This window comes from Chanodichthys erythropterus, chromosome 10, assembly GCF_024489055.1.
Source record: "Chanodichthys erythropterus isolate Z2021 chromosome 10, ASM2448905v1, whole genome shotgun sequence".
Lineage (NCBI taxonomy): Eukaryota > Metazoa > Chordata > Actinopteri > Cypriniformes > Xenocyprididae > Chanodichthys > Chanodichthys erythropterus.
Window position 1 is genome coordinate 54,652,140 of NC_090230.1, and position 16,900 is coordinate 54,669,039.

Genomic DNA, 16,900 nt, shown 5'->3' on the forward strand with positions numbered 1-16,900 from the left:
ATTTTGTCATAATTGGGCACTGTGTTTGCACACAATCTTGGGTATTTTACATCTGAAAGCAACAATATTAAAGGGTTATTTCACCCAAAAATGAAAATTCAGTCATTACTCACCCTCATGTCGTTCTACACCCGTAAGACCTTCATTCATCTTCGGAACACAAATTAAGATATTTTTGATAAAATCCGATGGCTCAGTGAGGCCTCCATTGCCAGAAAGATAATTAATACTTTCAGATGCCCAGAAAGTTACTTAAAACATATTTAAAACAGTTCATGTGACTACAGTGGTTCAACCTTAATGTTACGAAGTGACGAAAATACTTTTTGTGCACCAAAAAAAACAAAATAACGACTTTATTCAACAATATCTAGTGACGGGCGATTTGAAAACACAACTTCAAGAAGCTTCGAAGCTTTACGAATCTTTTGTTTCAAATCAGTGGTTTGGAGCGTGTATCAAACTGCCAGAGCCACGCCCCCCAGTGGTGAACCATTGAAACACTTATGACGTAATGAAGCTTTGTTTACTGAAATCACGTGACTTTGGCAGTTTGATCTATAAGCAGCTTAGGGCTTGTTATCATCTCCATAAAGTGACTTATAAATATGAATAGTTATAAGTTTGGGGGATTGTTTTAGAATACAGTCACATATTTGGGCTTGTTAGTGCTTAACCATAACATTACATTTTGGCTGCTTTATTGTTATTTGATGTTTATTTATTGTTAGATGATGTTTCTTATAGTTGCAAGTCACTTATTTTAGGCTTGTTTTGTCAGACTAGTTTAATTCTTTTTATAGGAAGATCTTGTATTACTTATAAAGATGCACTTCACAGCATATTCACAGATTTCAGTCTGTCAAATCAAGTCACCTTTATTTATATAGCGCTTTTTTCAATGTGGATTTTGTCAAAGCAGCTTTACAGTGATAAATGGTATATAATTTTGGTTGCACAGCAGCTCTTAAATGATGAAAATGGCGTCATTGTCCAGCTTAAGTAAATTCAGTATTGATTCATTCCGAAGTTATTGTCTTATTACATAGTAGTTATTATATATGAAGACTTCAGATGCAAAAGCCTCTAAGTGCCATCTGAAATTTTCTTCTAAAATATGCATTTTTATCAAGCTTATATGTTTAGGATCAGTAATTTCATTCTAATGGCAATTAATAGGTCCTTTTCATTGCCATTAGAGTGAAATTACTGACCCTAAACATATAAGCTTGATAAAAATGAATAAATTTTAGAAGAAAATTTCAGATGACACTTAGAGGCTTTTGCATCTGAAGTCTTCATTCTGATTTTTACCGGGATGAAAGCGACTTTAATTAGGCATACACTCACTTTTAATGCAATTCAGAGACATGTACATAGATATAGTTAAGGAACAGTAGTGGATAATTAACTGCAGTTTCTAGCCAGAATCAGTATGTGGCTTGGGTGATATTCAGGCCATGGATTGGGAAATCCTGTTTTAGCAATTACAGCAAAAGGAGAGAGGTGTGAGCTGCCATGTAAAAACTGAAGGCCAACACACACACTGTTAAGTAAACATTTGCCTGAAGGCCAGGGATATTGTTACTCCTCTCACATGCATTTTTCTTTATTTTGATATTTCTCAGCTCTACCACCTTAGTTTGTTATGATGATACAGAGTCGTCCCTGTGATTCCCTGTCATTTCCCCATCTCTCTATTCCTGAGGTTCATTAGCATAGCAGCTGCTGAGTGCAGGGTGTGTGAGGTGGAGACGACGTGTGTGTGTGTGTGTTTGTGTGTGTGCGTGTGTGTGAGTATGTATCGGAGGGGGTAAGTGTAGGGGGATCTAATCAATGGTGGTCCGTCTGGGAGCTGAATAGCGATGAAGCAGAATCCAGCAGGCTGGACAAAAAAAGAGGAGAGCATAGAATAGAATGAGAGAATGAATGTGCTTGTCACTGTGTGCTTGAAAAAGCACAGAGTAGAGCGAAAGAATGAAAGAGAGTTCAAACAGGAGAGGAGGGTAAGGAAGGACAGGCCTAGCCACCTGTCTCATTCTCTCTATATTTTTCCTCTCGGTTTTCAATATGAGAGAACATTTACATATTTAACAACATGCATTAGTGGGTTTCTCATATTAAACAAAAGTGAGTGGTTTTCTTTTGCTTTGACAGTGTTCAAGATCACTGATACTTTTAAATCTAGATTTCCGCTTATATCACCTGTTAGTCAGTCATTTTTTAAAAAATGATAAAGGCAATCATATATGACAAGTGCAATATCAAAAAGTTTTAGAGAATACTTCCGACTACAAATGTGAAACAAAAGAAAAATCTACTAAAATACTATTCAAGAGCTAATTATTTTAAATACATTAATTCAATTTGATGCTCTAAAACTTAATAAAATGTTGATCTGATTGTAAAATGTTACAATGTTGGTCTGAATACCAAACAACTGAACAATAAAACCATCACATCTTTATCACTATAGCTCATTCCCACCAGCAGATGAGTGCATTTATTGGATTATAATGTGTTTGAAAGGAACTTTTCCTGGTAATAGTTGTGGTCATGACTAAGCCATTGCAACAATCATTCATCTTCATTGCCTTCTGGCTATAATGTTCCTCTCCTTCTGAGAATTTGCAACAATTTTTGCTGTCACAAACATGTTTTTCTTTGCATGTGTGTACTTGCACCGGGGAAAGCAATGTTATGGAGCCTTTGTGGAATTACACACACGAAAGTATGTGAAACTACTGACATGAATCTGTCCGTGCAAAGAGGTCGTTTTGATCTCTGGAGCACTTGCGGTGGATTTCCAGAACTCTGAAGGTACAGGAAAACAAAACATTCCTGTGCACCTAACTACAAACAAAAGAGGAAAAACCTCCAACTCAAAGCCTCCACTTCACATTCTCCACACTAGAAGAGGAGCATGTTTCCTTCTCGCTCTCAAGTACATTCACAAAATTCTTTTTCACATTGTTGGGTTTACACGTCCCTCCCTCTCTAGCTAGCAGTGGGGGAAGGCTAGCGCGCAGAGCGACGGGACTCTGTTAAAATCATTTCCAAATTCCTGCAATGATGTGTGTCAGGACTGAGGCACATGAAGAATCTATTAGGGGGCCTCTCTATTGCACTCTGGGAAGGTGGCCAACTCAGCCGCCGGACAATGGAAATCCAGCTCAACAATAACATCCTGCCGGGGGAATGGAGGGGGGCATGGAGGGGGGTGGAAACAGAGAAGGATGCCATTGAGGTCACAGTCTTCTAGTGAGGGTTGTCTTCAAAAGCATGCAGTAAACTAGGTTTACCTGCAGACAACACCAAGCACTCAGAGTGGTTTCCTTGTGTTCTTCTGCAGTTCGGATTACCATTGCAATAAAGCAGCCTCCGGGCGATGTCGGATAAAGTTTTGGGCTTATTTGTGAATTTCAGAAATGCACAAGCTGGACATTCCACACTCTGCACTATTAAATAAGGAAGAGAAACAGAAAGCAGCATACCAGCTCTCTCATTTCATGAATGCATGAAATGTAGAATAAATGACTTTATTTCTTATGTATATCTGTCAGTGCTCCAGAGTTCACTTTGGAAGTCCAACAGAAACTGATGCAGGTTGGAATCCGAACTGCATGAAAATGAACAATTAAAGTGCATGATATGTGTTTTCTTAAGTTTGTAAAAGTATGAAGAAACGCTATGAGAGTCCCAAAGAACAGAAGGGCATAGAGCTTCTCCATGCACAGAGTAACATAAAACCCATGCAAACATACAGGGAGGGGATCGGTCTTTAAAACAAAATTACCCACAACCCCCTGCACTCTTTTATCCAGCATATGAAAGGACTAGGCCAAATGAATGACAAAAAGGAGAGAATGGAAACTGGGGTCAGGTTGGCCCAGAGAGGAGGCCCAAACCAGCCCAATTCTTCCTTAAAGATAGAAAGAAACTCTCACAGCCACACATTGAGGAAGGTTTAATTATTTCTTTACTGGCTTCAACACACACACACACACACACACATACAAAAAAAATACAGCACTCATATTCTCACCACACATGAATCACAGTGTTACAAATGTTCAAAAAAACGAAACAAAACAAAACAGACACACAAACAAAAGAAAAAGGAAAAGATAAAGTCAACACAAAAGAACATTCGCATCACTCATAAAACTTTTGTTTGCTGGAGACACAAGATGAAAAATAACTTGGTCCACATAAAAGAAAAGAAAAATACAACAGCACTTTTACTCATTCATATACACCTATCCAGTCATTTAAACCCCATGTCATAAATGTTATGACAAATGGTGGGGTAAAACAACTATACATCGTGCAATTTATTTTTGTTACAATGATCTTACCATCACAAGTATTATTCCCCTTTATTAACATCAGGAGGAGAGCACTTCAAATAAGAAAGTGCTCTGAGATATCAGCGTCTATATATCCATATATATACCATATATGTATACACATACACCCGATCACAGAGATACAAACATCTTTGCAAACGTAATGTTATACAATGTAACACACAAAAAGAGACAATATAACCTGGAGCTTTTTTTTTTATACAATAGTATTTTGTTGTGTTCCTTTTTTCTATTTAGAAAAAATAAAATGTTGACCTGAAGTCAACGAATTAACAACAGTCATCAGTGCAATATTTTCAACAAGAGTAAAAATATCAAGTTTAAGACAAGCGATGCATATTTGTTCTGCCTATACCAATCGAATAGATGATCGTGAGAATCACATCTGTTGTTTCACCAGGTGTGTGAGGAGCTCCTGGTTGGTTAACCAGGTTGAGCGACAGGGGCTGGAAACATCAGCAACACCACTGAACTGTGGCATGCATGCAAGACATGAGTACAATCACACATGCTCACACAACTGCATGGGGCTTCTTGCAAAAAAAAAGGAGAAAACAAAAACTGATTCTAACTGATATTTGTCCTCATTCACTCGCCGTTAGCCATTGTATCAAAAAAAAAAAAATCTTACATAAAAGCAGCATTGAAACAAACATCAGGTGCCATGACTCTTAAAGGTGGCAGGCAGTCTTTTGAATGAATCTGTCGATGTTTCCTGCAACAAAGTCATAGTCTTCTCAATGTTCATATAGTCCTGCTCAGTAGTAACTATTGGTAAGCCTCAGCTCCTGCAGTTACCCGACCAGGCACTAGGGGGCGTAAAAGGCTCCACATTTATGTGCAACAAAACTCCCTGCATTTAATAGTCATGCAACGCATTTCACTTTTTGTAACTAAAATGCAAACAAAAAATGACAATGCATAATTAAGCAATCAGCTTAACCTACACATACAATGTCTCAACCATGCTTGACGAACGAAAAAAATGTTTTGAATAACCAATGGATCTTAATTTTGGTTCGCGGAGATAAATTGTCCCGAGTGAAGATTATAAAAAACGAGAATGACAATAAGAAAACATCAAGTAAAATTACCCAAACAGGGCCTACTGTTTCTGCTGAGCACTAGTGGGTAACTGAGAAGAGTTAAGGAGAAGGCTTGAGAAAGAGAGCATATGATATTGTCGAATACTTTCAAGTCGAGGTAGCTGATGCAGAGAACCAGAATAAAAGTAGAAGGGGGACACATTTCCCGGGGGAAGGGGGGGGGAAGTTGTACACGTGGGGGGCCGTGGAGCGGAATCTCCACACGGGACAGTTTAGCCTGTAACGAGTCCGAAGCAGCTTTAGGTCACCCTACATACTTTTACACTTAGGCTATAGTCTTAAAAATAACCACAACATAATTTAAATGCATCATCTCAATGTACCTTCATAAATAAAAAGACAAACCCAGCCTGTATTCACAGTGATGACCAGGGTGTTAATTCAAAATACTGAAAGAAGATTATAAAGTGTGTCCCAAAGGCGACTTTCCTGACGTTTTGATACAAAAAAAAAAAAAAAAAAAAAAAAAAAAAAAAAAAAAGCGAAAGCAGCGGTTTTTAGTAACACGTTAACCATAGACATGGGTCGCACTGGCCTGAAAGCTGTGTGGAAGCCGTCTGCTAGGTGAAGGCAGAGCACAATAGACTACTTGTACAGAGAAACACAGTAAAGCTATGTGTACAGTACTTAAGAATAAGTCAATTGTTATTTCGAGGACATATTTCAGCACTGGTCACCAATGCCACACGCTTTGATTGATGAAACGACTTACGGTTTGTATTAAAAGACAGTGTTTAGCCAAAACAGAGGATGGCCTTCATTCTGGAGTTCACCTCTTTCAACTATTCCAGCATTCAGCCACAGCATCAAGTGCCATCTCGATTTCTCCAGGTGGGCAGGTCAACAGGTCAAGCCCTGGTAAAGCCACACAGTCCAGATCTGATGACTTAAACATTCAATAAAAAGCTATAGTACCAACGCACATCCCAAACAGTTTCTCGTCGCCAGATCTGACCATATACTCACGGGAAAGAAAAAGGCTACAGCCCTCATTTGGTTTTAAGGTACAAGGGAACTTCGCCGTCGTCTGTCAAGCTTGGCAGATCAATGCTAGAATTAAACGAGCCCGGTCTTTCCGCGTATTTCTACCGGATCACCGCGCGCCGGAGGAGTACTTGGCCTTGGTGATGAGGTATAACACGATGTCTTGGTGTCCCCCAAAAGCGGCGATGTGCAACGCGCTCCATCCCTCTCGGTTCGCCAGCCGAATATCGGCTCCGAATTTCACCAGCAGTTTCACGAGCTCCAGATTCCCGTCGATGACCGACTGGTGCAGCGCCGTCTGTCCCTCGGGGCCGAAGGAGTTGACGTTAAACTCGCAGTTGGTCATGTTCTGCAGGAGTGAATGGAGCTCCTTCGTGTTGCCTTTCTTCACCGCCTCCTGGAAGACTCTCTGGGGCGCCGAGCACGTCGATATATCCGCCTGGCTCATGATGCTTTAAACCAACTCTTTTAGTCTCTAGTACTTGGATATATTAGCGGCTTTACTGGACTGAAACCAGTTTAGGCGCGTGAGACTAGAAATAAGACGAGCGTATATCCCAAAAAGGACAAGTAAACGACACACTTGGTGTGTAAATGCAGTCACTGACTATGGTATATATCCAAAGATCTAGCGAGAAAGTTCAATGATCCACAAGGTGTAAGTCTCCGTGTGTGTGTGTATGTGTGTGTCTCCCTCTCTCTCAGTAGCAGCACCAGGTTATGGCAGAATGTGGAGTTATTTAGTGTGAGAAAGGAGGCGTGTGAACGGCGGTATCTCCGGTTAAGCGCATCGAGGGCCGTTAGGTTTAGAGACGTCTGAGGTAATTTACCTCAGGAAATGCGTCTCTCGCGTCCCGCTGTGGTGTATTTGGCAAGGGTGACTGAAATAAACACAGAAACTGTTAATGACTAGCCAACGTTATCGAGAAGTTACGTCCAAAGTTGAATAAGTAAAGAAGTACTTACCTCTTGACGTTTGGACGGGTAGAAGTGACTCAAAAACTGCCCGCTTGCCCGCTTCTGTTTGTCCGTCGCGCGGTCCCGGTAATTCTCTGCCCAGAGCTGCGTTGCCAGGGGGATATTTTAGACGAACTACTTTGCATAACAATACGTCTCTATAGAATCAAGTATTGTGGAATGGGAGGGGTTGTGCGATGCTGATTGGCTGAGGGGTTGGCTTGGGGGCGTGACCACGCGTTGAAACTGAGAAATGGGCGTGTCTCGTTGCCCAAACATCCCACAGTAATAAAACGACTGCGTTATTATGTGTTAATATGCACACAGTCAGGAGAGAGAGAGAGAAAAAAACTGATATAAACAACCACTTGAAAGATGGGCATAACACGACAGCAAAGTTTGGGTTGGGTTTTTATTCAGAAACCGACAAAATTGTGTTGCATATGTTTGCTATTAATTTTGCCAAAAGCAATCCGCACGCAATTTGGGATCATATCTCGAAGAGGAAAATATTCACCTGTTACGCTTTGTAGCCAATTATTTTTCTCTGAACCTTAAACTCACATGGTTTCGGACACGTTTCTTATTCTTTTTGTGTTATAGATCACTTTTTTTCATACCTGTCTACACCAAATGGCAATGACCGCTTCTTTATTGGTGTTGCTTAGAAGTAACACGAAACACCTTTCTCTGAACCATTAGACTTTAGGACTTGTGAAGCCGCCATTCCAGCTGTTTAAAGTCAATAACAAAGTCTGTGCGACTTCCTGTGCGCGTCAACAGAGGTGTGTGTTGCGCTCGGTGTACAAAATTCCCGGCGTCAAGCATGCGCCCTAAAGTCAAACCTGAAGATTCAGAGCACTCCGCGCATGCGCGGGGCAGGAAATTGAGTGACATGCATAGCAGCTGTACCGTGGGAACCGGACGACTGCAATTTCTGCGCAGCGCACTCTCCTTTCCTCACACGCCGCAGTTTGGCGTGGAAAGCCACACACACGCAATATACAGTGCAGCCGTTTGCCCCATTTGTACAGAAGCTTCAAACATTTGATCTGGCAAACTGTTCTGTTTCACTCAACCTATAACCGCTTCGTGCGTTATAACCTGCACGTAGACTACTTTTTCGCACGGTGAAGTGACTGTTCATATGGCCAAGTCTGTTGGAGTCAAGTTTAAAATCGCTTAAAAATAAATTGACATATTAGCCTAATTGACAAAGAGCCGTAAATATTCAACAACAACAAAGAAGTTTTCGTTTGTTAGTATATTATGGTCATCCTTTCATTTCCACAGTTTCTTACTACTGTTTCAACTTATTTTAGGCAGTAAATTCTGAACAGGCTTCTGAGCGTAATACCTGTATTACTGTATTCTTCTATAAGGACACATAGGCTACAATAAAACATAAATGCCCGACTACTTTGCTTAACCTCTTCCAAAAAGTATTACTTTATTGCAAAATTACTTTATTGCCACTTCAGTTGATCACTTGCTGTCAAATGAAATGCAATATTTAAGTCGATATATGTTACCCAAGGGTCTGCAACTAATGTAAAAATGTGTTTTTACAAAAATACAATATTTAATGAACTTTAACCAAAGCTAAATTCAAGAAGCCGAAGTTCAGACTAAATGTTTCTAAAGACTAAATCTCTTCTCCCACAATATAATGTGTGTAAAATTAAGAAAGTAAAATTAAAATGTTATATACATGTATTGTTAACAATTGTTTAATGGCTTTTCAATGTATGCATCATAAAATAGGTAGTTTGGAATATTCATGTTCAGGCTTTAAATTCAACACATATTGTATAAAACATGTATACAATTTGAAACTCTGCTTGGTTTATGGCTGTTCTCGAGCCTTGCCAACTCCCAGTTATCCAAAAATTAAAAAACTATGGGTAGTATTTCACCTCCACTTTTGAAGAGTTCACTAATCCTCGGTTATGTGTCGGATATTAAGTTCTCATGTTAACATTCTTTTTGTACATGAAACTCAAAACTCAAAAATAATCCGTGTGGAACCAGACTTCACACATATAAACACTGGTTTAACATGTGGAAGTAATAACTTGTCCACATTATTAATTTGTAGTATCTTATCCTAACAAGTCTTTTCCCCTCCATCATATATCCTTCTTTAATGTGTGAATACTGAATTTCAGGCATTCTGTTTTGAGACGTACCAGATTTCAGTATGCTCACAAATTATATTTCAACTGGCTAAAGTAAAAAGCTTTGGGAAATTTTCTTTCCCAAGCAAAACTTTCCCATCATTTGAAAGAATGAAGCGTGTGCACTTGTGAGGTATTTGACCATGTGTGAAACAGAAGTGTTCTTTAAGACCTGCCAGGGTAGGGCTAAAATATCTCAGCACATCTGCTGGCTAATCAGAAAGATGTGTCCGTGCACTATAGCCTTTTGGAAAATATTTGCTGAGAAAACGGAGGGCCTCTCCCAGTGGCCGGTTATCTCTGGACCCGGGAATTTCTGCTACTTAGATTTTCCTCCAGTGGCCCAAAAAAGCTTTGACACTTGAGGCATGCTAAAAATGTATGAATGTCACTGTGATTAATACAAATATAAAAACTAAGTGGAATTTAGGAAATGCATCATATTCTTAAAAAACTGGCTCCAGCAGCAAATTAGATGCAACCAAATATCATTTATATGAACATTTTATTTTGTGACTATAACATATATTTGCACACAAACATTAATTCATGCATATTTACAAACGGACAAAATGCCTCCGCACGGCACCAAAATATCCAATATTTTTACTTTACCTTGCAATGAACTGAATGTGAAACCGAAGTCTGTTTTGTGGAGGTTTGAACAAACCAGGTTTAACATGAAAGGCATTCAGAGATTTAGATTGACAGCTTTTATGGCACTTATTAATCTTTAATAAGGCACCTTTGCACCTGCTGACTTGAGATGAGTTTTTAGCTTGCTCTTATGCTTGTGCCATCTTTTAAAGCTAAAAAAGCTTTTTTGCTTTTTCATTTTATCCACTTTTTAATTTTAATTTCACATGATAATTAGAAGATACTGTTGAAAATGAAGACAAAAAGGGCTGTGCTTGTGATGTCAAACATTATTGGATCATGTTCATATATAACGTGATGAACTATACACTGAAAGACGCCCATTTGAAATGCACTTCACATCTACGTAATCACCAGTTCATTTAATGTCAAAGCAAAGCAGTCTCAGAAAAGTTAAATTATTTGAGAGAAAAGCTCTACACTAAAAAATAAAATAAAGTGTCAGATTTATTTGAAAAAAAAAAAAGGAAACAATTTTCACTAGTAAATTTCACAAATAATTACAAAGAAGCTGCACATAACATGAAATTTTGAAGTAGAAAGACTGAAATATTATTGAATATCGAATAGGCTTCAAAAAAGCCTTATTTTTTTTACAGTACAACATTTGAGATCAGATGATGAAAATTTTAGACTTTAACTGTCTGAATACTTCTTAGGGTCACTGTATACTTCAGAGGGTGAGTTGAAAGAATTTAAACACCTTTAGTAAAAAAAAAGTATTCCTTTTTGTTTTTTTATCCAACAATCAAACCTGAATGAGAATTTTCAGTAACAGTTGATGAAGTCAACATCAAAGCAAAAAGCTATAATGAGGCGCTAATCGAGCAGACGCTGAGAATAGCCTGCGAGCCATTTGCTCAATGTCAGATGTACAGTACTTAACAGGAAGTGTGTCATTCCACCTGGGCCTGTGCCACCGGGTCACATTTATCAGAAATCTAACCCAGTGGGAGCGAGCTAAAAACTCCTCCCAGTGTCAACGGGTGCAAAGATGCCTTATTAAAGATTAATACGTGTGTTATAAAAGTTGTAAAGTCGATCTCTGTGGCATCTAAATCTCCGAATGCCTTACAGATTAACCCTGATTTGTTCAAATCTCTACAAAACACAAAGTTCAGATTCATATTCAGTTCCTCGCAAGATAAAGTGAAAATATTTGGAGTTTTGTTGCCGCTCAGAGGTGTTGTCCTTTATGTTAGAAGAATGCTCATTTGCATTCTTCAAAAGGCTGTTTGTGAATATATGTGTGAATGTTTGTGTGCATTATCATAGTCACAAAAAAAAGTACATGAATGATATTGGACACATCTAATTTGCTGTTGGAGTCAGTTCTCAGGATATGATCCATTGGCCTTTTCCCTTCCTTTTAATCAAGATGCGAGTTCTTCGTTCCAGTTTATAGACACAATTTAAACATCCTACTGAGACTGTACTTTTTTTGGCTTGAACGCATGCAATTTTGTAGTAAAACCATATAGTAACTACAAAATTATCCATGGTTTTGCTACAGTAGCCTGGTTTAACTGATTTTAAAACCATATAGCTACTAAAATAGCAATAGTTTAACTATGAAAACCATTGTAACTACAAGACTAACCATGATATCACTATAGAATTTGCAGTAAAACCAAGATTACCATGATTTTACCACAATAACCATGGTTTAACTATAAGTTTTGTAAACAAATAATGAAGGTTTAAATATGAATTTTTACAGTTAAACTATAGTAGGGTGAATTCAGGTTGAATGGGACACTTTTTGCCATTGAGATGACTGGAAAAAAGTGCCCCAATCAACCTGAACTCACCCTAAATACAAAACTTATCATGGTTTTACTACAGAATTTGCAGTAAAATCAGTGTAACTAAGATTAATCATGATTTTACTACAATAACAGGTTTAATTGTGAATTTTGTAGTAAAACCATGAATTGTGAAGTAAATAGTAACTACAAAATTAACTATGGCTTTACTACATGGTTTAACTATGAATTTTGTAGTAATACCACAGTAACTCCTAGATTAACCATTTTACTACAATAACCATGGTTTAACTATAAATTTGTAGTCAAATCAAAGTAACTTAGATTAACCAAGATTTTACTACAATAACCATGGTTGAGCTATGAATTTTGTAGTAAAATGATTTTGTAGTAAAATCATCGTAACTACAAGATTAACCATGATTTTGCAACAATAATCAGAGATTAAATATGCATTTTGTAGTTAAACCACAGTAAATAATCTGGTTTTACAGCGGAATTTGCAGAAAAACCATTTTAACTAAAAAAACTTTACTACAATAACTATGAATTTTGTAGTAAAACCATAGTAACTAAAGGATAAACCATGATTTTACTACAATAACCATGGTTTAACTGAGTTTTGTAATTAAACCACAGTAACTACAAACAAAAACAATCTAGTTTTACTACAGAATTTGTAGTAAAACCAGTAACTACAAATTAATTACAGCACCTATAGCTTCACTATGGCTTTGTAGTAAAACCATAAAACAAAACTAAGATTTTACTATAGTATGTGTACTGACTCATTTATAATGTGGAGAAAACATTAAGCATGATTTAAAAAAAAAAAAAAAATCATTTTGTTTCCAAAATTAAAAACATAACTTTTTTTGTCACCAACCAACCAAGTCAGTACAGTACAGCACACTATGAATGGAGGCACGAAGGGGGAGCTCTTCAAAGATCAGCCCGCCGGCCCCTGCGCAAGGTTTTTGGCGCCTGAGCCAGACAGTGGAGAGGAGGGGGAAAAGAGCAGGCAGAGGCCCCTGAGTCACCAGCCGGGGAATCTGTGGGGTTAGCATGACGTCTCAATAGAGGGAGGGCCTTCAGAGTCCAATTCAGCCCCAGTACCACGTGCTCAAGGAGCGTGGGAAAGAGGCGAGCTTTTCTTCCCAGCAAAGAAAGAGCCAGTATCGAATAACAGAACTGCAGAAGAGCCGGGGCGGCCTGAACAGGGCTAGGTAGAGCTCCTACTGCAAGCAGACAAGATTATCTCAAGCTAATGCAAACACGCAGAGCTACGGTTACAGTCAACACTTTGATGCTTATATTCAGGGAGCACACATTTAAAAGAGGACACAGATGTAGGCAGCTCTGTTTGAGTGCGACTTTATTGAACTTGGAAGGGCAGCATGAAGGACTAACTGTATGCGGCCCACCCTGTTATGAACTTGCAAATCGTCCTCAAAAACTTGGAAGGAACACAGCATCTGGCATGATTTCAGCAGCACTGTATTTGGGGAATCCAGGCATATTTTTTTTGTAGTTTTGAAAGAATTACAAATGGAGTTATAACTTAAAGACTAAACATAAACAATGTCCCATCTGAGAAAAAAAAAGTAAAGATAACATACTTTTTTGGGGGGGTTTCAGAGATAACTGCAAGAGAGATAACATGCAAAATATTTTGAGAGACCTTAAGCTTTTTTTTTTTTTTAAGAAAAACAACTAAAAATTAAATGTGCCATTCTGAAAGGGTTAATCCAATGAAAATCAAGAATCTATTCATAAAGTATTATTAAAAACCCTTAACATATTTTATGAACTTAGAAGGTTTGTAAACATTTTATGGCATTAAGTATATCATTATAATGTGTAAAACAAATTTAGATCTAAAAAAGCTTTTAAAAAAACTGGCTAAACAAGATTTTGTGCAAAAAAATGAAATCTCTTGTGTCTTTTTTTTGGCGGAATTCAACATAAATACTGTTTTTATATCAATTTGTGATGAATCTTTTTATAAAGTTATTAAAAACTTATATTTTATGAGCAATTTTAGGAGGTTTGTAAACATTTTATGACATTAAGTCAATTATTATATTGTGTAAAACAAATGTGCACAGCATCATTTAATATTTAATTTTGTTTTACAGTGCAAAACACAAAATAAAACCTTCCAAAACATTTAATTGATGCTTTTGCACAGTTATCATGACACAGTGTAGCAAATAAAAATACAACCATAAAAAGAATTTTTAAAAATCTGAGGTATGCAAAAAACAAAACAAAAACAAAATGCAAAGCAACAGCAAGAGTTATTTACACCTGGATTCTCTCCTGGTCGATCTCATGCTTTTGTTGCCAGGTTTTCACTGACATGCAGGACCTTTTGGAACTGCGACAGCACCCGGTCATAGTGGGTCCCCTCCCAGAACACCTTTCCACAGCCGGTGCAGATGAAGTAAACTGGAATCCGGGGCAGGAGGCCTGGGGGCACCGTCTCGAGCTGAACTTCGGCCCCGCTGGGGAATTTGAAGGTCTGGGGGTCCAGGGCAGAGGGTGGGGCCCAGCGGCAATGAGGGGTGAACTCTGGGCCCTCTGGGGGCCTCCAGCTATTGTAATCTTCTTGTGTTTCATCCTGCGGTTCGCAGTCATCCCGCTTAGATACGATGTCCTGAAGAAGACCTTTCAAGAGAAAGAAAAAACCAACAGAGCTCAAAGCATGCTGTCCTCCTCTTTACATGCTGCTGACAAAAAAATTCGGGAAAATACGGTTCAAATTAAATGCTAATTCATGGGAAGTTAAATAATGGTGGAAAAGTGTCTATCTGTATGAAATCCCTAAATACATTTTAAAATATATATATGCTGTACTGATATGGGCAAAAAATGGAAAACAAGTGCCAACCTCTCTCTTTCATCATGCGTGTCATATCCTCTCTGGACAGCCTGAAGTACTCATTACAGTTGCAAGCCTTGAAACAGGTGACAGAAAAAACACATTCGTATGTAATAAAACATTATGACGCCATGTAAATCAATTCACCCACAAGATGTTAAATCAAGTGTTAAATCTCTTATGCTGCCTGTATATAGATTTTGTACATAGCTTTTATACAGCTTATACTTAATCATTCTATTTTATTATTATTTTTCACATTTAAGAATAACAGTGAAGTCATCAAAACTATGAAATAACTAATAACTAAAATTAAATATTGTCTTATCTTATATGAATCAAACATGAGGTGCATTCTAGTATTTAAAGTATTTAATACGCTTATTCATCTGTGCTCCGAAGCTTCCTGAAGAATTGTTTTGAAATCGGCCATCACTAAATAAGTAATTATTTTGTTTTTTTTGGCTCACCAAAAATATTCTCGTCGCTTTATAATATTGAACCACTAAACTCACATGAACCGCTTTAAATATGTTTTTAGTACATCAATGGATATTGAGAGAGGAAGTGTCCATTGCTCCCTATGAAGACCTCACTGAGCCATCGGATTTCAACTAAAATATCTTAATTTGTGTTCTGAAGATTAACGAAGGTCTTACGGGTGTGGAACGGCATGAGGGTGAGTAATAAATGACAGAATTTTCATTTTTGGGTGAACCAACTCTTTAAGGAGATCACATGTATGATACACACTTTTTATCCTTCACTATGTGATTAAACGTATCCATTAAAAAAATAAAATAAAAATAAAATGTTAGCTTTGTAATGAAATGTATATATATATATATTCGCAATTTAGATCCGTCTACAAAAGTCATACATACACATACATATATACACATATACACACATACACACACACACATACATACATATACACACACACATACATACATATATATGTACACACACACACACACACACACACACACACGGACAAAATTGCTGGTACCCTTGATAAATATGATCAAAGATGACTGTAAAAAATAAATCTGCATTGTCTATCCTTTTGATCTTTAATTCATAAAATTGGTAAAAATCCAACCTTTCATTGAAGGAAAAGAAGTGAGGGAAAAAAGAAAAAAAAAAACCCTTAATGAAATAAATGTTTTTCTCCAAAACACATTGGCCACAATTATTTGCATCCTTCAAGATAACAGCTCTGAGTGTCCACCTATAATGCCTGATGAGTTTGAAGAACACCTGACAAGAGATCAGAGACCATTCCTTCATGCAGAATCTCTCCAGATTACAGATCATTAAAGATCCAGCAGTATATTTAATCGTGGGTATGGGGTATTTTTTAATCCATATGTGCACCAAACCCATCTGGTGGGTTTGCTGCCAAAGTTTCATCTGACCATAGAAGCCGGTCCCTTTTGAAGTTCTAGTCTTGTCTGACAACCGAATGTGCTGGAGATTGTTTCTGGATGAGAGCAGAGGATTTTTCTTGAAACCCTCCCGAACAACTTGTGGGCATGTAAATGCTGTTTGATAATTTTTTTTTAGGCTTTCTGAGACTCAAGACTCGACTAATCTCTGCAATTCTCCAGCTGTGATCCTTGGAGAGTCTTTGGCCACTCAAACTTTCCTCCTCACCGCGCATTAGGACGATTTAGACACATGTCCTCTTCCAGGCAAATTTGTAACATCTGGAACTTCTTAATTATTGCCCTGATGGTAGAAATGGTGATTTTCAATGCTTTAGCTATTTTCTTACAGACACTTTCTATTTTGTGAAGCTCAACAATCACACATCAGAACTATATTCTTTGGTTTTACTCATTGTGATGAATGATTAAGGGAATTTAGCCTTTGTGTTTCCTCATATTTATATTTCATGCTCCTAGTCACCCTGGTTTGCTAAAAATGTAAATATGGATGGGAATATACTTCAGAGATATTTTACTCCTAAGAATTTCTAAGGGTACCATTAATT

General features: G+C 37.7%; 2 protein-coding genes across 2 annotated transcripts in view; both read right to left on the reverse strand.

Annotated features, from left to right (window-relative positions):
• Positions 1-3,966: 3,966 nt before the first annotated feature.
• nrarpa (NOTCH regulated ankyrin repeat protein a) lies at positions 3,967-7,540 on the reverse strand. Its single transcript, XM_067395673.1, has 2 exons — positions 7,427-7,540; positions 3,967-7,341 (listed from the first exon to the last, which is right to left on the reverse strand). Exon 2 carries the CDS (start codon positions 6,906-6,908, stop codon positions 6,570-6,572), a length of 339 nt encoding a protein of 112 aa, XP_067251774.1. The 5' UTR covers positions 6,909-7,341; positions 7,427-7,540; the 3' UTR covers positions 3,967-6,569.
• Positions 7,541-13,051: 5,511 nt separating this feature from the next.
• Positions 13,052-16,900, reverse strand: part of exd3 (exonuclease 3'-5' domain containing 3) — a 60,113-nt gene continuing 56,264 nt past the window's right edge. The window contains exons 19-20 of the mRNA XM_067398240.1: positions 14,911-14,977; positions 13,052-14,687 (exon numbers count right to left, since the gene is read on the reverse strand). Of these exons, the coding sequence (XP_067254341.1) occupies positions 14,350-14,687; positions 14,911-14,977 (405 nt within the window). The 3' untranslated portion in view covers positions 13,052-14,349. The remainder of the gene's footprint in view (positions 14,688-14,910; positions 14,978-16,900) is intronic.